Source organism: Cetorhinus maximus, chromosome 24 (genome assembly GCF_964194155.1).
Source record: "Cetorhinus maximus chromosome 24, sCetMax3.hap1.1, whole genome shotgun sequence".
Taxonomy (NCBI): domain Eukaryota; kingdom Metazoa; phylum Chordata; class Chondrichthyes; order Lamniformes; family Cetorhinidae; genus Cetorhinus; species Cetorhinus maximus.
Window position 1 is genome coordinate 33,658,813 of NC_135902.1, and position 25,759 is coordinate 33,684,571.

At 38.7% G+C, this 25,759-nt stretch overlaps 1 protein-coding gene across 1 annotated transcript in view; it reads right to left on the bottom strand.

Moving 5' to 3' along the window:
• Positions 1-777: 777 nt before the first annotated feature.
• Positions 778-25,759, bottom strand: part of gps1 (G protein pathway suppressor 1) — a 64,521-nt gene continuing 39,539 nt past the window's right edge. Inside the window, exons 10-14 of the mRNA XM_078570978.1 lie at positions 23,838-23,943; positions 19,727-19,807; positions 18,204-18,341; positions 10,539-10,673; positions 778-2,652 (exon numbers count right to left, since the gene is read on the bottom strand). Of these exons, the coding sequence (XP_078427104.1) occupies positions 2,578-2,652; positions 10,539-10,673; positions 18,204-18,341; positions 19,727-19,807; positions 23,838-23,943 (535 nt within the window). The 3' untranslated portion in view covers positions 778-2,577. The remainder of the gene's footprint in view (positions 2,653-10,538; positions 10,674-18,203; positions 18,342-19,726; positions 19,808-23,837; positions 23,944-25,759) is intronic.

Sequence of the window (25,759 nt, forward strand, 5' to 3'; positions counted from 1 at the left end):
TGATTAGTTGCCAATTAGAAGATGCTTCTGTACTGTCAACAGAAACTAACGTGTCAAAAACAAAGCCTTGAAAAGAAACAATAGTACGATTTACCAATGCATCTATTCAAACCATTTACTGGCTTTTCAATGTGGCACCCTGCAAGTATATGAAGTATTCATCCAAGACTCTACATAGCAACTCATTTGATCTCTATGCAATGAAGAGTTCATTCTGCCAAAGATCAAATCAAAGCAAAGCAGAGCTTAAAATTTGGGCTGCATGGGTCAAATTTCTACTTTTGTCAATTTACTCCATGCCATTTACACTATACAGCACCATGCAAACTGTCATAGCTGCATTTTTGGCTGAAAGAAAGAGTGAAAAAGATACTTTTATCTCCTGTCTGAGATGGGGCCAAAGCCTGGATCAAAAGGTGGGATTGGCACTGTTGCATCTACCACTGCCCATCCCTCCCATTAAAGAGGTAAGGATTTCATCATCTATGCTCCAACAGTGAGGGAGGAAAGCGCAACAGTACACACACTTCCACTCAGTCCCAGGAACTGTAATTGCAACTGGATAGCTAAGTAGGCAAAGAGATAACAATTAAAGGGTGATTATTTCTGCTTTTTTCCAGTTTTAAATGGCAAATAAACTTGACTTCAGGTAATTTCCTCAGTCACTTAAAATGTTAGCTAGGCCTCCATAACTAATATTTTTCATATAATTACAAAATCTGACTCTAAATTGGTATGGAAAACATTGTATTGTTGATGTGTAATGTATTACAGCTGTAACAAGAAATACCATTTCTTTTATTCTGACATGACAATGAGTCAGTCCTCATCACACAGTTTGTACAATTAAAAAGGAACATACAGGAACAAAAATGTCAAACTAGTTACTGTATTGCCCGTAAACAGAACAGTTAAAAGATCAAGGGACAAAGCTTTCCTCTTTGCTGGTGATGTGTTTATTCTCTGGGTGTGTTCCAAAGATAATTTACAAAGGTCAAAACTGAAAACAATAACTTGCAAATGTAGTGCTTCAGGAGCAGTTTGAAGAGCTTGAAATTCCACGAGGCAACGCACACCCAAAGAAGAAACCAAATCTCTCACCAGTAACAGTGAGCTCCACGGGTTCACTTGTGTTAAAGCAACAAGTCCTGTCAGCACCCCCACGTCACTACCTTTCATACTTGTTTAAAAAAACCCTGCAAGTCACTGATAATAGCAAGACATTCTCTCTATATATTCTCTATATTTCTATTTTTGTGTTTTACTACTACTGCAAATTTGTAATTAAATTTCCTTTTATTAAATAAAATAAACCATACTTTTATTTTGAATGTTGCTTGGGAGTGATGCCAGAGTTGAAGAACTTGTATCATACATAGAGCATTAAAGTTTAAACTAATGGAGAATTCATACCAGTCTTGAGTTTTTTTTTTAAATACTCGTAAGATTGAGCCAACAATTACTGTCGCGATCTAACAACCAATTATTGATCATCAACTATGACATCGTACATTTTCATGGGAAAATCAGAGACACCAGTCAATAACATTTAGAATAATGAAGAAAGGGAACTTTTCTTTCCATGGGCATTGTTGAAAAGTGTTGGAGACTGATAACTAGTAAAATTGAAATGGATAGCTCAGGATGGCCCTGATGTTTTAGCAGTTGATTACTGGGATAACAGGTTGTACAATTGAATTCCTGTCTTGACTGAATTTTGAACTTTGCACCTTTTATGAAACAGTTATGTCGATTCTCATGGTTACAAAGCACTACCAGGTAGCAGTGGTGAGGAATAAAAGAGGAATAAAAGAGGAATCATGCTTGCAAGTCTACCCAGAAGAGTAAGCATTCATCAATTACAAAACAACACTGACGGTAGCTGCAGGAATTTATGGCACAGCCACGTCAACCTCTTGGCTGAAGGAAAAAATGTGGCAGTGGAAAAGATTAATTTTAAAATGGTGGATTAAGCAAAGGAACTTTTTAATAAAACTCAGCATAATCACTACTTATACCATTGTGACAGGTCTTTTAAAAGTACTTTTCAACAATGCCCCTGGAATGAGTAGAATATCGCACCAATGATAGTTACTGCTTTTTTTTTTACTTTACTTGTGCGAAAGGCTCCCATAACCCATTCATACTCGCTCAATTCCATAGTCATGGGCCTTTACTACTCATGAACTAACAGTAACGCATTCACTGGTACAAAATCCTCCATTTATTATTCCAGCACGCTTTTCACAGTTTTGTAGAAACTAAAACCTTGCCACTCGACTGTTCAGAGCCCTCTCCCACAGATCACAATTAGGATCCTGAAAATAATTAAAAAAAATGTTTTTAAGTAAAGACTTGGATCCTGTGGTACACAGTTCATCTTCCTCTTTAATCCAAAGGATATTTTGTTCAATTTAAACAACAAAACTTTCTTCGTGCCCCCAAAAACAGCAGGATAGAGGTTCACTTCTACAATTGTTTGAATTTCTTTAAAGCCAAAAAGCAGTTCTTTGTTGACAGAACTGTGGAAGGCAAAGCACACGGCGCTGGTTCTTCTTTAATAGGGTCTTTATTTCTTTACATATTGGTGCTCATTCGAGTTTGACTGTTTGCAGAATTAAGTTCACCTTGGCTTCCTTCTCGTGGAGGGGACTGTAGAGAAATTAAAAAAAACAATTAACAGAGGACAGTCATGATTTTGGTACCAGGGTTGTTTGCTTATTTGTATCCAAGACAATTTGGAACACACCTTTATTAATAAATAACTGTAAATAAATGACAAGGTCATAAACCAATGTATGTGATTACATGATCAGACACGAATGCAAAATTGAGCTTTAACAAAATAAAGGAAATATCATACAACCTTTCAAACTTACACATATCAGGTCAAAACTGCCAGGCCAAAACAATAGTACCTTGTGAGTATTATCAGAGCTTAGAATCGTTTTACAAGTTTACCTCCAGAAGTTTTATATTAATTAAATTCATTTTGTGAATAATATTAACATTAAATATTGGTTAAAAGTAAACATGGCAAAAGATAGGAGAATAGGGTAATTTAGCTGATTGTGGAGTTCAATCCCAAGGACAACAGCATCACATAACTACTGTGGTGTTGCAAGATCCCCTCCCACAAAGCTGCTTGTTGAATTATTTACTAAAACACAAATTATAGCACATCAATCAGGGCGTGTTCATGATTGCATATATTTACATTGATGTTAAAATTCTTTCATCTACCACTGTAAAGGTGTTCCAGTGGAAAGCATCACATTTCAGGGTGTCACTCATTCATAGAGCAAAAATTATTGATTGTCTGAAACTTGGTCTTACCTGTTAAGACCACCAATCAAATATCTGATTGATTAAATGCAAACATATCAAACACAATCTCATTTGGTGATTATGAATCAACAAAAAGAAAGCAGTACATAATTGTGCAAATCAAAGTCACCCAAATTTGTTTTCATGTTACCAATCTCAGACTGTAAAGCAGAAATCACCCAGTCCAAGGTCTATGAAACTTTGGTGTGGTTGATTTAAATATGATAGAGCTCCACCACCCGTCCCCCACCAAGCTGAAAATCTTCTAGCTAAAGTACAGTGACATTTGCATAACATAAAACTCTTTGAAAAATGAAGCAATTCTGAATAAAATGCTCATTCCTACGGTTAACTATAGGACTTGTAAATAGGAGGAGCAGTAGAGCAGACTGCTGTTTGATGGGAGGTGGCTACAGATATTGCTGGGTCACAGTAAGATCTCATTTGACCAGCAGCCTGAAATGGATAACAGAATACAGGCACCATTGGAAGGCTGGCAGGTACCCAGTTTGAAGAGCTGAAGATTCAGTGGACTTCAGGCACAGTTGAACGGATGGTGGAGTCAGAAAAGTGCACTGGTAGGCGGGGTGCAATTGGGTTAATTTAGTCAATCAAGTGAGCGGACGAGGGATTTTTTTGGTCATTGTCGGAAAGTGGAAAAGTCATGCAGCAGGGTTGGGTGTCATGAGAGTTGTACAGGGTTAACGGATTTAAAATTAAACACCTTAATCAACATGGCTGCCAGCTGAGAGAATGGGACTTGAAATGTGCTCCTGCAACTTATTTTGACTCAGCTATTGCTTTGGCAGTTATCAATGTGTGATACTTGACATTGAAAACCTTGATCACTGTGCCATCTACAGGCATAATTGGTATTGCATCAAAATGTTGATGTTTATATTTGACAGAGCCTGGCACAGCAGTTTGCCCCACATTTTGAAATGGGGGGACCCACTCAGCACTTTTAATATACAACGGGCACTATAAACTTTATTACCTCTTCAGCCCAGTGAAGAAAGCAAGTGGCAGTGGAAATGAATGTCAGAACAAATTTGAAGCAATTTGATTGGGTTTGACATCTTGTTTTTGTTTTAAAATCAGTTGCTGTTGCTGACTGGTCATTTTTGAATTTCACATTTGAGCTTCTTTCCTACTTATTATTTGTTGATTGTCACAGCCCCTATCGTTCTGTTAATTTGTATTCTTAAGAATTACATCATCTGAGTCAACAAAGTTCAGTAATTTGCATATATGCATGTGGCCACCTCCTCCCTGTACCACGTGCTCTGCTTATTGACATTTAATCTAAGCTTTAATTTTAAAAAGTTCTGAAGAGCTGTAAGCTGTACAGCTGTTACAGTAGGCATCTGGAAAGCTGCTTCAATGCTTGGTGGGCTGAAATACTTGCATCTTATGATATGCTGATTTTAAGTAAATTTGTCCTAGTCTCTTCATATATTGTATATGCTGTTTCCCCCGATTGTCTCCTCTTCTGTTCAACAACTTGCACTGATATAATTCTGTGAACATACGACAATGATATAATTGTCCCAAGGAGCAACAGCAGACAAAAAAATGACCCTGAATCAAAGAAGCTATTTTTGATATCACAACAGTGACTACACTTCCAAAACTACTTCTACTGCTGTGATGTGCTTTGGGGCATCTTAAGATAGTGAAAGATGATATATAAATGTAAGTTTTGTCTTTCTTTCTATTAGGGTAGGTGACCAAAACTTGATCAAAGTAGTAGATTTTATGTACTGTCTTAAAGGAGGGAGGTGGAGATGCAAAGGGAATGATCTCCAAAGCTGAAGTCCAAGACAGCTGAAGGCAGGGCTGCCAATGATGAGACGAAGGAAGTGGGATTCACAGGAGGTCAGGGTTGGAGGTACACAGAGCTCCCAGAAGGTTGCAGGGTTGGAGGAGTTAGAGGTCAGGAGGGGCGAGGGAACGGAGGGATTTGAACAGGGAAATGAGAGTTTTAAAGTTGTAATAATCAGGAACCAGGAGTCAAAACAGGTCAATGAGCACAGGTCTCATGGGTGAATGGAACTTGGTTCAAGATAGGACACAAGCAGCAGAGATTTGGATGAGCTGAACTAATCGGCGGATGCAGAACAGGACTTCGACCAGGAAAGTTTTGGAATAGTCAAGTCTGTACACAACAAAAGCACGGATGAAGGATCTGTCACATGATGGGCTGAGGCAGGGGTGGAGGAAGGCAATAACACAATGTGGAAGTAGTTGGTCCTGATGGTGAAGAGGATATGGTGTTGGAAACTCAGTTCAGTGTCAACTTGGACATTGAGGTTGTGAATGTTGTGGTTCAGCCTGAGACAGTGGCCAAGGAGGAGGAGGGAAATGGTGGCAAAGTTTGTGGTGGGGCCAAAAACCATGGCTTTGGTTTTCCAAATATAGCATGGGAGGAAATTTTGCCTCATCCAGTACTTAATGTCAAACAAGCAGTGTAACAGCACAGAAGCAGCGAAGGACGAGAGAGATGGAGGAGAGACAGAGTTGGGAGTAGTCAGCGTACATGTTGAACCTGCTGTGTTTTTGGATAATGTCACTGTGGGGCAGCATGCAGATGAGAAATAGGAGGGAGCAAATGATTGATCCTTGGGGAACTCCAGAGGCAATGGTGTAGGAGAGGGAAGAGAAACTTTGCATGAGTTTCTCTGATTACAGCTGGAAATAGAAAAATGCTACCAGCTAAGTACAGTCCCACTTAATTGGGAAATGGAGGAGAGGTGTTAAGAGGAGAACGATGTGATCAGCCATGTCAAAGGCTACAGATAGGTGGAGAAGGATGATTTGGGTGGGGATTGGCAGTTGGAAGGAGTAGCAGTGATCCATGGTCACAGGCTTACAGGGATGTCATTTGTGATTTTGATTAGGGCCATTTCAGTGCCGTAACTGTACAGATTGGTGAAGTTCAAACAAGGAGTTGCAGAAAAGTGCCACAAGATGACAACAGATTCAAGAACTTTAGAGAGAAAAGTGGGGTTGGTGATAGGGCAATAGTCTGCAATGACAGAGAGGTGAACAGTGGGCCTTTTGAGGAGCAAGTGGTGACAACGCATTTGAAAGGGAGAGGGAACAGTACCAGATAAGAGGTAACCATCTGCATTATCAGCTAGCATGGGGCATAAAAGGAGGAAGTTGAGTGGTCAGCAGGTTAGTGGGGAAAGTTGGAGAAGCAGGAAGTGGATTTAACGGACAAGATGAGTTTGGGGGGTCAAGAGGCGGGATAGAGGAGAACCTGAAGCAAGTTGAGAGTTCAGTGCTAGAGCAAGGGGAAACCTAATGGGAAGTTTGGCTTTGTACTTCTCCAATATTTATTTTCTTTCTTTGTGCACATCTTTTTTTTTTACCTCATTGGGATTTCTGCATGTCTCTCTATTTTTCTCTGTACATCTTTTATCCTAATTTATACACCATCTCTTTCTATTCATTTATACATTATGGGCAGAATTTTATGCTTCCTGCAGGTTGGTTTGCTGGTGGGGGGTGTAAAATGGCACCCCATTTGTAAATGGGTACTTTTCCCGGTGTTTACCCACCTACCTGTGCCACAATTTTACAGATAACAGGGGAGGCATCAAGCTGCCTTCCCACCCATGTGCCAATTGAGGCCCTTTAATGGCCAGTTACCTCCACTACTATTGCATGGGTGGCAGGCTAAAGCCAGCAGTGAGTAGGAAACCCAGAAGTTAACACCGCTTGGGTATATGGCAGGAAGGGCATACCTCCTTTACGGGGCCCCCCTGCTTCCACCAGAGGCCATCAGCCCCACATCTCCCCTTCCACCTCTGTCCAACACTCTCCTGAGACCCTCACCCTGGCCTGCCACTCTGACACTGGCAATAAAACACTGCCCCCTCACTGCACACCTACCCCCCACCCCCCTCCCATGCCACCACGACCACTTAACTTTCCATGTGACTCTAGCAATGATCCTAGTTGGGGACTGCTGCAGTCCTAGCAGTAGCCACCACTCCCGGTGATGCTGCTGGGACCAGAAAGCTTGGAGGCAGGTCCTCCTCCCTAGATGGGGGCAGAACTTTCACCACTTGGCAATTATGCCCTGGCAGGTGTTAAATTGCTGTGAAATGGGAGTGCACATGAGGGGGTGATACTGTAACTAGTGGAGTGCTGCAGGGATCAGTGCTGGGGCCTCAATTATTTACAATCTATATTAATGTCTTGGATGAAGGGACAGGCAATATTGTAGCCAAATTTGCTGATGACACTAAGGCAGGTAGGAAAGCAAGCTTTGAGGGGGATACAAAGAGTCTACAAAAGGATATAGAAAGTTTAAGCAAGTAGGCAAAAAATTGGCAGATGGGGTATAATGTGAGAAAATGAGGTTGTCCATTTTGGCAGGAATAATGGAAAAGCAGAACATTATTCAAACAGAGAGACACTGAAGAATGTTTAGTACAGAGAAATCTGGGTGTCCTTGTACATAAATCACAAGAAGTTAGCATGCAGGTACAGCAAGTACTTAATTAGGAAGGCAAATGGAATGTCGGCCTTTATTGCAAGCAGGTTGGGGTATAAAAGTGGGGAAGTCTTACTACAGCTGTACAGGGCATTGGTGAGACTACACCTGGAGTACTGTGTATAGTTTTGGTCTCCTTATATAGATATTATATTCGAACACCAACTTTGAAGAAAGAACAAGAACAGAATTACCTGGAAAAACTCAGCAGGTCTGGCAGCATCAGCGGAGAAGAAAAGAGTTGACGTTTCGAGTCCTCATGACCCTTCAGCAGAACTGAGTAAAGTTAGGAGAGGAGTGAGCCTCTCCTAACTTTACTCAGTTCTGCCGAAGGGTCATGAGGACTCGAAACGTCAACTCTTTTCTTCTCCGCCGATGCTGCCAGATCTGCTGAGTTTTTCCAGGTAATTCTGTTTTTGTTTTGGATTTCCAGCATCCGCAGTAGTTTTTTGTTTTTAAACTTTGAAGAAAGGTTTGAATAGCAGTTTTCTTCCATTGAAACAGAGGAATATTAAGGCAGGAATTCTGAAAGTTATTTAAAACTTATGACAGATTTTGAGGGGGTAAATAGTGAAAAAAGGTTATCTTTAGTTGGCGAATAAGCAAAAATGGGGTTCACATGAATTATCAATGGACTGGCAAAATAGGAAGATAGATATGAACATGGAATGCTTTACAACGTGTGCCTATTGAGGCAAAGTCTATGTCAATAAAAGGAAATTGGGTAAATACTTAGAGGAAGAAGTAATGAAACCAGAGGTCCAGCTGAAAAGGTAACACTGGAATAGGCACAGTGAGCCAGACCGGTCTCCTTCTTCTGTGCTATAAATGATGAACATTTTGATTGTTTTTCTTAAGTGAAGTATGATTTTTGAGATTTGCTACTCTGGAGGCTGGCATTTGAAAACTAACTGGCATTTTGAAAACTAACTCACATTTTGATAATAGAAGACTTGATTCAGTGTGATGTTAATTTTCATTTACTATCTAGAATATTTTGTAAAATTTAAAAGAACACATCCCCATTAATATTTTGAAAAATCTGCAATAGCAAGTAACCACCACACATTATAGAGTGTAAAAAGCAATTTATTTAAAAGTTTTAATTAGTAGGACCTATACTTATAGTCCTTGAAACTTGAGCACGTAACATTTTTGGAAGGTATCAAAAAAAAATCAGTGTATTCTTTAAACAAGGAAAGATATATTGAAATGGCATCAAAAACAAATAAACTTGAAAATTTGCATTCTGTTTTGATTTTTTATTCCACATTACTCTAAGCATATGTGTAGTAGTCATCAAATGTGAATGTTGTTTAATTCTGGCGGAGGATACGTGAATTTGATTCCAACATTTGAAATGAACTAGATGGGGGAAAAAAATCATGTTTTTTTTAAAAAAAGCAACAATGTTTTTTACAAAAGTTAATATTTAACTGTTTCAGAAGTACTCGTTGAATAAACTTTACAATCTTTAATAAAAACAGAAAATGCTGGAAAAACTCAGCTGGTCTGGCAGCATCTGTGGAGAGAGAAACAGAGTTAACGTTTCCAGTCCATATGCCTCTTCTTCAGAGCAAATGAGAAGTAGAAATGTGATGGGTTTTATACTGTTTTAAGATGGGGTGGAGGAGGTGGAGCAAAATGAAGGTCAGGGATAGGTGGGAGCTCAGGAGAGATTAACAATGATGTCATGGACACAAGACAAAGGGAGTGTTAATGGTAGTGTTAAAGACTAAAGAGGGTGCTGATAGTGGCATAAAGGTAAAATAGCAGAATGTCTTAACAGCAGAACAAGGATCAGCACTCAGTGGCAGCATAACACCTCCGCACAGTCCGCAAGCATGACCCAGGCCTTCTCGGCGCTTGCTATTTCAACACACCATCTTGTTCTCATGCCCATATATCCATTCTTGGCCTGCTGCAATGTTCCAGTGGAGCCCAATGCAAAATTGAGGAATAGCACCTCATCTTCCGATTAGGCACTTTACAGCCTTCCGGGCTTAGTATTAAGTTCAATAGCTTCAGACCATGAACTCTCTCCTCCATCTTTACCCCTTTTTTAAATCCAGTTTTTAAAAAAAAAATATTTTTAATTTATTTATTTACTAATTTAAAAACTCTTGAAACATCCCCCACCTGCACCCCCACCCCAACAGGGCTATCTGTCACTTGTTTCACAGAGCACTGACCCTTGTTCTGCTATTAAAACATTCATCTATCTTACTTTTATGCCACTATCAGCACCTTCTGTAGTCTTTAACAGTCCCTTTTGTCTTGTGTCTACCAAATCTTTGTTAACCTCTCCTGAGCTCCCACCTGTCACTGACCTTTTATTTTGCTCCACACCCTCTTAAACAGTATAAAATACATCACATTTCTACTTCTCGTTGGCTCTGATGGCCCACATAGACTAGAAACTTTAAGTCTGTTTCTCTCTCCACAGATGCTGCCAGAGCTGCTGAGTTTTTCCAGCATTTTCTGTTTTATTTCAGATTTCCAGCATCTGCATATTTTGCTTTTATAATCTTTAAATTAGTGGAAACACAGAATAGACATTGAAACCATCTGTACTTTTTCAGGCAGCTAATATTTACAGCTAATGCCTGCATTTAGTTTGCTTTATAGCAATTACACTAACAGTTAGGCTGATACTGAAAACTGTATAGTACCTTGATATAGTTATCATTTAATGCCCAAGTACCTTAACATGGATTTGATTGCGCAGAATAGCAGCTCGGAGTATCATGGCTTTTGCTCTTCTTTGGAACTCTTTGCCCATCTGCAAGGACTTTTCAAATGTTGTGCTGCGTTGATCTACATCCCTGGCATACAGAATCTATGACCAATAATAAAAGAAATCAGTTTAAATATCCTCTAGTCCATTTTTGTTTCTGAATTAAAGATACTCTTCCACAATCCATACAACATCAATATTGTGTTGGTTGACTAAGTTTGTAGATTAACCAAAAGCAATATTGTAACATGGTTAAATGCTCAGCTCCCATGTAGGGCAGGTTACATTCTTGGTCATTTCACATATTACATAAATAAAAATGCGAAATAAATCTCAGTGCTTTGTTGCTTGAAGTGAGATTGTTTTGCATAAGATGCCCAATCAATATTCATTTGTTCTTCAGTAGATGTCCAACATCATTGAGTGACTTCATTGACAGAATTATTTAGAAACAGAAACTATAGGAATAAAAGAGGCATTCAATCCATATAGCTCAAACCTCAAGGCTTGATCTAATTATTTTTGGTGTTAGGCCTGTATTAGTTGTTTAACGCCAAAATAATTATTAAAGATTCATCTTGCAGAGGCAATTCGAATTTTTTTTCCCCAAAAGTTGTAAAATTTAATGTCATCCACCTATAACATTTAAGCATATGAATTGACTATATCGCATAATCAAACCATTTTAGAAAGTAGTGATTCTAAAAAGATGAATGTTGATGTTTGTAACCACACCTTGGGATACATTTTTCCCAAGTAAAATGAGATATACTCACTAAACTACTTAAAATTGAAATGCTGTAGAACGACCTCTAAAGATCAGCACTGGGTTCATTTAGCAAATTTTAGAAAGTGAAAAAGAGTATGATTAATGTAGGCAAGCTGTCTGCAATACCTGTGAGCATACATGCAAGAATTGATAATTGCCTTACACCTTGCCCCACCCTTTATGTAGAGCAGACTCTGAATTACCTCTGAAGAAGAGTCTTACGGACTCAAAACATCAACTCTGTTTCTCTCTCCACAGAAGCTGTCAGGCCTGCTGAGTTTTTCCAGCACTTTCTGAATTACCAGCAATTATTTTGAAGAGATGTTTGGGGGTGAAGGAAGGTCATTAACACTTAGCACAAATTCTTTTAGAATTAGCCTGAGTTTTTTTTAAAGTAAGGAAATCTTTTGAGAATTGACCTTAGAAGAGTACTGGTACTGTAAAATACAGTCCAAAGAACCTGCAACCTTATGTGACAAGAGCTCTAACGGGCCATTTGTGGAACTTCTGATAGTTGGTTTGGAATGATATTGGCAGAGGTTCACAAAAATGAATAGGGAGTTAAAGTAGGACAACTTCACAAGATAACTACTGATGAGTAAGATCATGTGGGCAATTATAATTCATCCACCTAGAAAATCTGTTTCTTTAATAATTATGGTATTTTTTGCTTCACTGCTCTATTCAGAAGTCCATTCCATGTATTAATCACTTTGAAAAATGTCCCAATATCAGCCCAAAATTTATATTTTGAACACGTGCCCCGTTGTCCTACACTTGTAATTTACTTTAAAGTAATATTTGGAATTATCTTTTCCATACCATTAACTATCTTATCTATGGTAGTTAAGAGGAACGTGGTAATAATAGGAGACAGTATAGTCAGGGGGATAGATAATGTTCTCTGCAGCCATGACCGGGAGCTCCGAAGGTTGCATTGCCTGCCTGGTGCCAGGGTTAAGGATATCTCATGGCTAGAAACAAGCTTGGAGCAGGTGGGGGAAGATCCAGCTGTTGAGGTCCATGGGGTGGAACCAACTACATAGCAGAACATCATTCCTGGTCCTACCTAAGAGAATTTGAGGAGTTAGGGGCCAAATCAAAATGCAGAACAAAGGTATAATCTCTGGATTGTTACCTGAGTCACGCACCAATTTGCACAGGGTCAAGATGGTTAGAGAAATAAATGGATGGCTCAAAAAGTGGTTTGGGGAGAATGGGTTTTGGTTCATTGGGTACTGGCATTGGTATTCAGGGAAGAGAGCTATTCTGTTGGGATAGGCTGCACTAGAGCCAGGCTGGGACCAGTGTCCTGGCCAATTGTGTAACTAGGGCTGTGGACAGGGCTTTAAACTAACAGAGCAGAGGTGGAGTTGTGGGGGGAAGGGTTCAGATGAAGGAAGATTTAGAAATCCAAAGAGAAAGGTCAAGGCATTGGAGGAGTATAGCAATGTGGGTAAAGACGAGCAGAATGGGGCAAGGAGGGACAGAGAGTTAACAAAAATTTTACAGCAATCAATAAGGTCATTGCAGGGAACAGAAGTTAAAAAAAATGAAATTAAAGGTTCTTTTTTGCATTTGCAATAAGATCGATGAACTCGTGGCAAAAATAGAGGTAAATGCTTTGGATCTAATCGTCATTACAGAGATATGGTCACAAGGTAATTAAGGAAAAAAATATTCCAGGGTACACAATATTTCAGAAGGACAGATGAAATGGAAAAGGAGGACAGGTAGCCCTGACAGTAAAGGATGACATGAAGACTTTTGAGAGAAGGGAACTGGCCTCAAGATCATGAAGTAGAATCATGAAACTAGAAATAGCAAGGGTCAGAAAAATACTGGTGGCAGTAGCTTATAGGTCCTCTAACAGTGGCTAGAACATAAGAACGTATGAATTAGCAGGAGTAGGCCACTCAGCCCCTCGGGCCTGCTCTGCCATTCAATAAGATCATGGATGATCAGAATGTAACCTCAACCCCACATTCCTGCCCATTTGATAACCTTTCATCCCCTTGTTAATCAAGAATCCATCTAGCTCTGCCTTAAAAATATTCAAAGGCTCTGCTTCCATCGCCTTTTGAGGAAGAGAGTTCCAAAGACTCTCAAACCTTCTGAGAGAAAAAATTTCTCCTCACCTCTATCTTAAATGAGCAATCCCTTATTTTTAAACAGTGACCCCTAGTTCTAGATTCTCCCACAAGAGGAAACATCCTTTCCACATCCACCCTGTCAAGACCCCTCAGGATCTTAAAAGTTTCAATTAAGTTGCCTCTTACTCTACTTTCCAGTGGAGACAAGCCTAACTTGTCCAGCCTTTCCTCATAAGACAACCTGCCCATTCCTGTATTAGTCTAGTAAACCTTCTCTGAACTGCTTCTAACGCATTTACATATTTCTTTAAATAAGGAGACCAGTACGGTACACAATACTCCAGATGTGATCTCACCAATGCTCTGTACAACATAAGCATAACCTCCCTACTTTTGTAATCAATTTCCCTCACAACAAATGATAAAATTCTATCAGCTTTCCTAATTACCTGCTGTACCTGCATACCCTCTGAATCTCAGAGCTCTGCAATCTCTCACCATTTAGGTAATAAGCTTTTTTATTCTTCCTGCCAAAATGAACAATTTCACATTTGCCCACATTATACTCCATTTGCCAGATCTTTGCCCACTCACTTAACCTATCTATATCTATTTGTAGCCTCCTTATGTCTTCTTCACAATTTACTTTCCTACCTATCTTTGTCCTAATCTTATTGAATGGCAGAGCAGGACCGAGCAGCCGAGTGGCCTACTCCTGCTACTAATTCGTACGTTCGTATGGTATAGCCACTGTTAGAGGGCTTATAAACTACTACCACCAGTGTTTTCTGACCCTTGCTATTTCTGGATAGGTAGAGTCAGCAAATTTAGCCACCATTCCTTTGGTCCCTTCATCCGAATCATTTATATAAGTTGTAAAAAGCTGAGGCCCCAGCACTGAACCCTGTGGCACACCACTCGTCACATCCTCCCAACCAGAAAAAGACCCATTTATGCCAACTCTCTGCTTCCAATGAGCTAGCCAATCTTATTTCCATGCCAATATGTTACCCTCCTACACCATGAGCTTTTATTTTCTGCAATAACCTTTGATGTGGCACTTTATCAAATGCCTTCCGGAAATCTAAGCACAGTACATGCACAGGTTCCCCTCTATTCACAGCACATGTCACTCCTTCAAAAAAACTCCAATAAATTGGTTAAACATGATTTCCCTTTCACAAAACCATGTTGACTCTGCCCGATTGCCTTTAATTTTTCTAAGTGCTCTTCTATAACATCTTTTATAATAGCTTCTAATATGTTCCCTATGACAGATGTTAGGCTAACTGGCCTATAGGTTCCTGCTTTCCGTCAGCTTCCCTTTTTGAATAAAGGAGTTAGATTTGCTATTTTCCAATATAATGGAACCGTCCCCAAATGTAGGGAACATCAACTATCTCACTAGCCACTTCTTTCAAGACCTTAGGATGAAGTCCATCCAGATCTGGGGATTTGTCAGCCCGTAGCTCCAACAATTTGCTCACTACCATTTCTCGTGATTGTAATTTTCCCAAGTTTTTCCCTCCCTTCCATTTCCTGATTTACAGCTATTTCAGGGATGTTACTTGCGTCCTCTATAGTGAAGACCAAAGCAAAATACCTGTTTAATTCATCCGCCATCTCCCTACTTTCCATTATCAATTCCCCAGATGCACTTTCTATAGGACCAACGCTCATTTTGTTAACTCTTTTTTTATTTAAATATCTATAGAAACTCTTACAATCGTCTTTATATTACTAGCTAGCTTTCTCTCATACTCTAATTTTTCTCTCCTTATTAATCTTTTTTGTCATTCTTTGCTGTTCTTCATATTCTTTCCGATCTTCTGACTTGCCACCCATCTTTGATTGATTATATACTTTTTCTTTAAGTTTGATACAGTCTTTAACTTTTTTTAGTTAACCACTGATGTTGGGCCCTCCTCTTGGAATTTTTCCTTTCTCATTGGAATGTATATATTCTGTGTACTCTGAAATATCCCTATAAATGTCTGCCACTGAACTTCTACTGACATATCCCTTAACCCCATTTGCCAGTTCACTTTATTCAGCTCTGCTTTCATGCCCTCATAATCATTATTTAAGTTTAAAATACTAGCCTTGGATGCACTCGTTTCTCCCTCAAAGTGAATGTAAAATTCAATCATATTATGGTCGCCGCTACCTAGGTGTGCCTTCACTAGGAGGTTATCAATTAATCCTATCTCGTTACTCAATACCAGGTCTAGTATAGCATGCTCTCTGGTTGGCTCCAAAATGTGCTGCTCTAAGAATTTATTCTGAAAACATTCTCTGAACTCATCTACACTACCTTTACCCATCTGATTTTTCCAGTCTATATGCAGATTGAAATCCCCCATGATTATTGCTCTACCTTTCTGGCAAGCTCCCATTATCTTTTCTTTTATAATCGGTCCTACTGTGTAGTTACAATTAGGAGGCCTGTGCACCACTCCCACAAGTGACTTCTTGCCTTTATCATTCCTCATCTCAACCCAAACCGCTTCTACATCCTGGTTTCCTGAACTTGGGACATCCCTTTCTAATGTGCTAATACCATCATTAATTAACAGAACCACCCCTCCACCTTTTCCTAACTTCCTGCCCTTCCTAAACGTCATGTACCCTTTAATATTCAGGTCCCAACCTATGTCAACTTGTAGTTATGTCTCTGTAAAGGCTATCAGATCGTACTTACTTATTTCTATTTGTGCTATCAGTTCATCTGTTTTGTTTCAAATGCTACGTGCATTTAGATTCAGAGCCTGTGGTTTTGTTCTTTTATTATTTTTGTAGCGTCTAGCCTTACCTGATTAAGAATTGTACTCTCTGCCCCTTCCTGTCACGGTCTATTTATAATTTCCCATATTAATACCTGTCTCTCTTGCCTTGTCTCAGATCTTTGGTTTACCACATCTTCCCAAATTTGATCCTTTTCTCCCCCATTATTCAGTTTAAAACCCTCTCTACTTCTCTAGTTAAGCGGTTCGCGAGGACGCCAGCCCCACACGGTTCAGGTGTAGACCGTCCCAACGGTACAGATCTCACTTTCCCCAATACTGGTGCCAGTGCCCCACAAACCGGAACCCACTTACCCCACACCAGTCTTTCAGCCACGCATTCATTTCTCTGATCTTATTTGTCCTATGCCAATTTGCACGTGGCTCAGGTAATAATCCAAAAATTATTACCTTTGAGGTCCTGCTTCTTAATTTGGTGCCTAGCTCGTCATACTGACTATGTAGGGTCTCCTGATGGTATTACCCCTATAAGGTCACCTCTCAGAGACTTTTTTTAAAGCTGAAAAGGCCAACTCTTGTTAGTTATTCCTCACAATTCAAGCCGTTGATACAGCTTATGACAATTTTTTGCTCTGTGTCCAGCACTTAGGTATCTCCTTTGTTTGAGGGCCGGAACTGGTTACATGACTCAAGGAAAAATCTGCTCAGAGTATTTACAGTTGGTCATAAATTCAACCCATTATGTTTTTTTCCTTAGCCTTGATAGTTCAATCATTTTATTGAATTCACTGTTCAGCACTGCTTAGACATGTAGAACATTAAGTATCCCAAGAACTTTATGACACCTTCAAATTCATCTGCAGCAATTAAAACACCATTTTTGATTAAGTGTATTACACCTATTTTTTCTTCCTATGTGCAGTGCTTCACATCTGCTTGCATTAAATTTCTCTGCCTATTTTGCACAAAATATTCTGCAATTTCTGAGTCCATCTCCTTTAATTCCATTGCCCCATCTAATCTGGGAACATCTGCAATTGTAATTTACTACTTTGTATTGATCTCCTGAATCCAAGTCACTGATTTAATAAGGAATTATAGTGCTCTCAACACTGATCCAGAGGGTAGCTTAGTCAATGCTTCTCCCCATCTACACTGACAATAGCAAGTACCTGATGGTTGCTACCCTTCAGCTAATTTCTTACCCATTTCCAAGATTTAACCTGGAAGCCCACTTGTGTGTAGAACTTTATCAAATGTTTTTTGGAAATCTAGACATACCAACTTGGGAAGATGTTAGCATTATGAAAAGAAAGTATTTCCTCACAGCTCAAGCAGTTATTGTTACAATCTAGAAAGCAATTACAAAGCCTAGAATCTTTATGGACCTTCTTAGAGCATTAGAATGGAAAAGTGAATTATAATATTATAATGCTCAATCATTGAGTTGATTATAATTTGGGATGTAATTATTCCAATTATCTAGCACTCTAAGATCCACTATAGATTCATTAAATGGTAAATAATTACTTCAAGCTTTGCATATTAAGTTTTTGATATTATAGTAAAGTTCACGTATTCTGGGGAACTCCATCAGTTCAGCTAGGCAGTTAGCCAGAATAAACGTAAGAAATAGAAAAGATAAAAAGATAGTCAAGTCTTGCCTTGCACCGTTTTGAATTCTCAGAGATATTGATGGGGAACAGAAAGATCATAAAAAGAAGCTACTCATAATTCTTCCAACATAAAAGCTTATAACACTACAAATTGAACTTAACCTTTGCAACAGCAACTCCACATTCTCAAACTAAATCAAGAGAAGAGATGATAACGGAAGAACAATCCATCTTAATTACTACAAATGCAGAAGTCAGCAATTGCATAAACCCTCAATGTAATTAACACTATAGAGCTTCTGCATAGCTATAAAGGTACAAAAGCAGTATTTGACATAGCGATCCATGAATACACAGTATTTCCTATGAATTTGAACCCATATAAAATGGAGATTACAGCATAGACTTACCTTGCTATGTGAATCAATTCTACCATTGATTAATCCCTCCAGGATAAGGTGTGTTAACTCATCCTCCAGTGCACCCACTGTGGTGTTGAAAGAAATGGCCATCTTGTTCATGTCAGCAGAAACATATGGGCTGAAATACTAAAAATACACAATGGCTTTTAGGCAGGGATAGCAAAATCCAACATTTTAAGATCACATATTTACTAATAAGGTAATCACGGTCAGCACCAAAGTGACAGTGATCACCTGGCCTTGAGGAAAGCTGTCAACAAAGATCTAATAAGCTCTGGATCTCCCCTTTCCCAACATCAGTTTGAATCTGTCACCAAGTTAAGTGGATCTCCAGGCATCCAGCAACAGTGATGTCATTAAGCAGGATAGACAGCCAATTACATTCAAGTATTCTCATGGACAACAAACCAGGAAATAAAATGTTCTGATTCTTTTACTTCAAATTTTATAGACAGCAAAATAAGTGATTCAACATACCCATGCGTTAAGGTAGATGTTGAAATATTGTAAACAAATTTATTATAATGGAGAAATTTAGCATTCCACAAATATAAAATTAGTTTTTCAAGACCAGTGAGTATGTTCAGCAGTAATTATGATCTTAGCATGCTGTTGAAAACCCAGTTACACCTCATTCAATAAGATGTTGGCTTTTTCAAAGGTTTTTTTACAGCCAGACTAACAATGTAAAAGGGCAAGTTCTCATCGGTTCAGTGATTTCTACTTGATAGAAGTTTGGGATGACTCCAACAGCGTACCTTATGAGGCAGCATAAAATCACTAACTGCAACTTCTGATTTCTACATTTAACTGCACATATGCAATGAGTTACACTGGAATCTCTACTGGTTAATCTCCTAAATTGTCTAAATCTACCATTACTACTTGAGATTCAGCACGGCCCACTATTATTGAAAGTGTAAACTGATTTCAGAATTGCATTTTCGAGAAACTTGGTATTTCACTGTCTTTAGAATTACAAGAAGTTACCCTGTCCTAAATGTTTCACAAATGCTGTGATCTGCTCAATGAAAATAAACCAAACAATGTGAAAATAAACACCTTGGTGCCATCATGGACTGCTCCTCGGTATGTTTGCCTCTTTGTTTACACTAACAGTGGGGAGGGCTTTTATTCCATTTGTTGTCATTAGGTGAAAAGTTTAAAAGCCTGAAGATTGGAGGAGGAAGGAAATTGTGTCCCTAACTATCATCTAATTTTTATTGCATATAGATTATAACTAAATGAAGGGAACTAAAAGGATTTATTACAATCTAATTTTAGAGAGATTTTTTAAAAATTACATTCCACAATTTAAACAGTCTACCAAAATTTAAATCAGGCTGGGGTGGTCAGCTAGGAGTGGCACAATCGGAATACAAAGAATGGGACTTACTGAAAATAATTTGAATATTACAAAAAGTGATAATAAAAGCAAAATATTTTATAGCTGAAAAATAATTAAGAGTCTTAGGTACTAAGCAAAACTCTATGGCATCTTCTCCACATACCTGAATGAGGGCTCTATTCCTGATTTGTGTGTAGAGTGTCTTCACGTGGGGAGCTAGATACATGTCCAATAGAAGGTTGTCCTGTGAGAAGGGAGGGAGGGAAGGAGAAAGCAAGAGAGCATGCGGGGGAAGAAAAAAAAGAAAAGACACGTGCAATCAATGAGCAAGTAAGCCAGCATTGTTGCATTAAAATCTTTCTCTAGTCACATAGACTCATGAAAAAACACAGCATGGAAAACCACTGGGGAAATCTATTCAGTCAAGAGATTTTCATCCTGAACCACAACTATCACTTCCTGGCCCCTTCATCCAATAACAACTTGTACTTAACACCTTTAATGCAATGAAATATCCCAAGGTGCTTCACAAGAACGTAATAAAGTGAAGAGGTGGAGAGGTTTAGGAAGGGAATTCCAAAGTTTAGGGCTTTGGTAACTGAAGAAACGGCCATCAATGGTGGAGCAATTAAAATCGGGGCTGTTCAAGGGATGACCACAGGCATCTTGAAGAGTTGTGGTGCTGGAGGAGATTACAGGGCCATGGAGGGATTTAAAAAGACAGATGAGAATTGTAAAAAAAAAAATAGTAAAAATAAGGCAGTTCGACCAGAAGCCAATCTAGATCAGCAAACACAGGGGTGATGGGTGAATAGGGCTTGGTGCAAGGAAGGGCACAGGCAACAGAGTTTCGGATGATTTGAAATTTATAGAGCATGAAACATGGGAGGCTGGTCAGGAGTACATTGGAGTAGTCAAGCCTAGAGTTAACAAAGGTATGGGTGAGGGTTTCAGCAGCAGATGAGCTGAGGTAGATATGAATTAGGTAACGTTATGGCAAATATGGCAGATAAAGGCAGATTGTGCAGATATATGCTTCATATAGCAACTGAAGAGTTTTTAAAGAAAGTTTAAAGTTATAAACTCAACATAGAATTTTTACCAGTTTTTTTCTCCATAAAAACAAGAAACCTGCAAAGTTATGGATAATATAAACATACAGAATTACAATAAAATCCAGGGATTAACAGAGTAAAATCTAAATGAAGGGAAGATAGTTTTGTGGAGGATGAACTGATTTGCAGAATAGGCAACATATCTAAAGTGGAGTAAATCTGCATTTCCCATTCATTTGCTATCCTCTTTTGGAGATGGGGCATTAGGTCATGCTCAAGTAAAATTAAGTGGCTAAAATCTTCATAAAATGCCCTTTACTGTCACATCCAAACAATGCTTGATTAAAATGCAAGGATGACTCCATATGTCACTTTCCAGATGTCCTCTGGTGCAGCTAGCTTGAAATGGGCAGGAAGTTTCGTAATGAATCACTGATACTATTGCTTACAACCTATGTGAGAACCTAGTTAATTATTGTAAAATGCACTGAATCCTTGCAGAAACAAGCATAAATGCAGTCCAAGTAGCTCATGGTCTTCAGGCATTACTAAGTAATCACAAATGTTGTCTCAGTTCCTCGCCATTACATAACATTTTTACTACTTTAGAAATGTCATGGTTTATAGATAGAAGGCTACAAACTCCATATTCTACTCTTGGAATTCTCTCAATAAATGCATTGGGTCTAACTCATGGAACACAAGTGAGAAACGGGAACAATGGTCTACTATCTCACTATGTAAAATCAGGTTTAGCTGCAAAATAACGTAACCCATTCCCTGGACAGTGAAGAACTACCTGATGTGAGAATCAGGCTCAATCTGGATCAGTACCAGATTCAGCTCACCTTGCTGTTTGAATTCCTACATAAACTTTCCCTATGCCGTGAAATCAATGGCAAACACTGAGTTGAAATCATCTTTCAATTATTTACTAGTTTTCTTTGAGGGTTGAACGAGAAGTACTGGGCTTCACCGCATAAAATTAAATAGTGGAAACAACTTGTTATCAGCCTCTCAAGCTACCTTCTGAAGCCAAGGCTTAAAAAGGAAAATAGGAACAGGGCAATAGGCCATTCAGCTCCTCAAGCCTGTTCAATTATTCAACTAGACTGCCTGTATCTTAACTTAATTTACTTGCCTTGGATCTATAATCCTCGACATCCTTGTTTAATAAAAATGTCGACCTGTCTTGAAACATTCAATTGATCTAGAGCCACAGCCTCTTAAGGAAGAAAACTTCACATTTCCACTACCCTTTGTATGATAAGATACTTCTTGATTTCATTCCTAAAAGGCCTTGCTTCTAATTTTATCATGCCCGCTTGCTCTGAATTACCCTATCTGAGGAAATAACTGCTCTGTATCTACTCTATCAAATAATTTTATCATTTGAAGCACCTCAGTTAGATCACCCTCAACCTTCTACACTCAAGGCTATAAGACCGAAGTTCAGCAACCAGCCCTCATAACTAAGCCCTGGCAACAATTTGGGAAATCTGAACTGGGCCAAAATTGTATTCTTCCTGAGATGTGGAGCCCAGGTTAAATATGAAGAAAACTCTGCGCAGCTTTAATGTGGTGAAGCCCAGTATTTCTCATACCAACCCTCTGTACAGCTGAAGTATATTTCTTCCCCTTTGTAGTTTAATTGTCTAAAGTAAAGGACAATATTTCATTAGCCTCTTTGATTAAATTTTGTATCTGTGCACCGGTTTTAGGTGATATGTGCACCTGACACCCACGAGTACCTCTGTTCCTCTAGTTTTTAGTCTCTCGCCATTAGGACAATATTCCTATTAATCTTTCTTGGATTCAAAGTGAAAATTTTTCAGTAAAAAAAAGTCATGAAGATATATTCATGTCTATAATGTTATTAGAAATTAATTCTTAAATTAGAGTTCTAATGGGGTCTGTGCCTGTGTGTGTGTGTGTCTTAATTGAATTAAAGCCGGCTAGTCTGGGTGCTTTGATGTATAGCAGTTTTGAGATGGTAATTAGATAAATGTCAGGAGAGTAGAAGGTAATGTGTAAATCTGCATTTGTTAAAAGAAACCATTCAAGACTGCAGGTGAAATCTTACACCAAGCTAGAAGATGCCAATCAATGTATTTTTTTCTGCTTACTAATAAAATTGGTGGGATGAAAGGATGTTATTGTTAGAAGAAGTAAAGTTAAAAGGCTACTGATACAATGGAAAATTTACATTCAAAGAGAAAGGTATGTATAAAGGAGATTGTGTGTAAGGGAGAGGCATTTTAAGTTCCAACAAGTGTGAGAAGGCGCCAGCCTGTAAACCTCAAGTCTGTCTACAAGGACCCAAAACTGAAAGAAACTCATTTTGAATGTGACTGTCCAGGGTGTGCTTTGCCAGAGGTCTGTTAAATCTATGAGTTTTACTGTTGCCTTGACAGGAGTGTAACTGAGAGTCAGATTAATTAGGAGATTTTTGTAGCTATTAAAGCAGTAATTTTGTAGACATATGTATGTGTTTACAATCTTTCTTGTATTAATAAATTTTTAATTTAATTTTATAAAAAACCTCTTGTGACTCGGCAGTCTCATTACTACTGAATTCAAAGCCTGCATCTCGAAACATACAAATTGCTAAAAATGGTTTATGACAGTTGTTTCAAGTTTCCCTCTGGGATTTGAACAACTCAGCCTTTACCAACGGCTGTGTCATAATAATACATTGTATTAAAATACAAAGAGGACAAGCTAAATAGCTAAATGTAAACATAATATTGTCAAAATGAACCAATACCCAACAGTAGAGAAACTTGGAGATAAATCAAATTTTCTACTTTGCTAAAGTTTTTTGTAAAGGTTCTAAATCAATTTCCATAGATAGTACAACAAGCTTATCCGTTATTCACACATACATATGTCTACAATACTGAATGGTCCATGTGACAGCGTCAGAGCACCATGCACTACTGACTGTATCTTCACATATTCAAATATATACTATTTGCTTCTTTATCCACATGCAACAGCATTGAAAGATAATGGGGCTATAAATCCCAACATCTGCGCTGTGTACATTTGCAACCAAAAGAAAATATGCAAACTATTTCATATGTGCATATATGGGCCTGTTAAGTAACATGTGAATGGGGAGAATTTATAAGATAGATCATCAAAAGGCACCCACCCTGGATCATCCTGTTTTTACAAAAAGATTAAATTTTCTGATTTACTCAGATTCTGACTCACCTTCATTTCATCTAACATTTTCAAACAGGAAGCATATTTTGATTCATAAAACTTGAAGATGATGTCTCGAACTTGAGGCTCCAATTCAAGGAATAACTTAAAAGAGCTTGCAGGGGAGAAAAATAAATGTTAAGATCAGAAGATGCTCTAAAGATTCATCAGTTTACTAACAATGCAATATCCAGTGCCAAATTTAATTTTTCATTTGCAGTAACAAGGGTATAGCATAATGGTCTTTCTTTGCAGATTTCTATTTCGCATTTATTTATTCTACATTGGGACAGATAAATTATATCAGCTGTATCACAATTTAACCTCTTCTATTTTTTCCTCCTTTTCAGGTTGCTTCAGGCATGCACCATTTTTCAGATGAAAGGAGAAACAGGCAACTAGTTTCTGGGCTTTTGTACACCACCCTTCTGCCAACAGCAAGGAGATGTACAAAATTCCAGACTGTCATTTATTGCACAAATAAATTTAACCTATGTTAACATAAACAAGGAGATGCATAAGTTCAAGTCTGTTACTCTTGTACTACATAGTGGAACGTTGTGATAACCTTTCAGCAGGCTTCATTTTGCCAAGTGTTATTGCAGGGATATGAAAGTGGTTTGTGGAGGCATGTGCAAAAGACATGAATATTTGATTTGTATGACAGAGTGTATATGCATGGTTATACAGTTGTACAAACAGATATCAGGCAGCATGGGCACATCATTAATGCAGGACACTCAAACTGCTTAGAAGAGTAATTAGCACCACTGTACCTAGAGAATATCTACTGCAATGTAATTAATGACGAGCTTGTGCCATACTCCAAAATGCTAAATTGAAAGTATTTTGTTTCAGATCAGAGCCCTCTAACTCATGAGGTGAGAGCTATACCACTAAATGGTATGAAAAGTGCATGAGATGACCCAGACTCAAAATAAACTATGACCAAAGACCGGGAGGTACAGTCAACCATCTGCAATGCACCACCAAAAGCAGTGAAGGGCATTACTGCGGTCAACTTCAGTCAGGCATCTGGCCAAACAGTCACCCTGTTTGCTTTTGGACAAGTGACATTTTCTTTGCTGAACGAATCATAATCTGCAGGGCATAGTAAAAGTGAATTAATTTTATTCAGTCGTACAATTGTAGTGGTGCAAGTGTTTAATGTGTTTTGCTGGTGCACATAACTCTTGTGTTTTGCAATTTACTTTGTGCTAGTTGTTTGCGTGTGCTATTAGAAAGTGTGTCTATGAAACACAGCTTCAAAATAATTCATGATGTATGAAGCATTTAGGAATGTTTCAGAGACACGATCAGGCACTATGTAAGATTTTCCTTGCACACTTCTCTAATTAAAGAAGTTTAGCAGGGAACATACAGAAAAAGCCCCAATGTTCAAGGGCTCCATAACCAACTCACAGGAGAAAACCCATGTACTGCAGAAGTGCTTGGGATTTCTTTTGCTGCCACCACTTTCATAGGTGGCAATAACCATCAATTCTGCAAGGTTACTCGGTGGCTCAGAACTCCCACTAAGTTGAATGCTATCTGGCTGTTCATTTTCTACTCCAAGCATGCCAACATTGAAAGGTACTCAAGGCTGTTCAATCCGATGGTACAAAATAGCAAACATCAATAGCGTCTCAAAATCACTTATCATGGTGTTCGGCAAATTTTTCTAAGTGAGTTTAGCCAGCCATGACTCCATCTTGGAGCTTGGATCCTGAAGTCTCCAAATCCAAAATGGGAAATTTCATGAGAGGTAATTACCCGGTGCGCATGACTCATGTAACTGAGGTCACCAGTGCAGAAGGCACTGGTGTCCTGCTTTCAATATCAGACTGCAGTGCATAAAACCGCAACTTCATTACATTACTTCTGCAGGAAATGGATGAGTGTTAAACCCCCTCCAACCTACCTTTCATTGC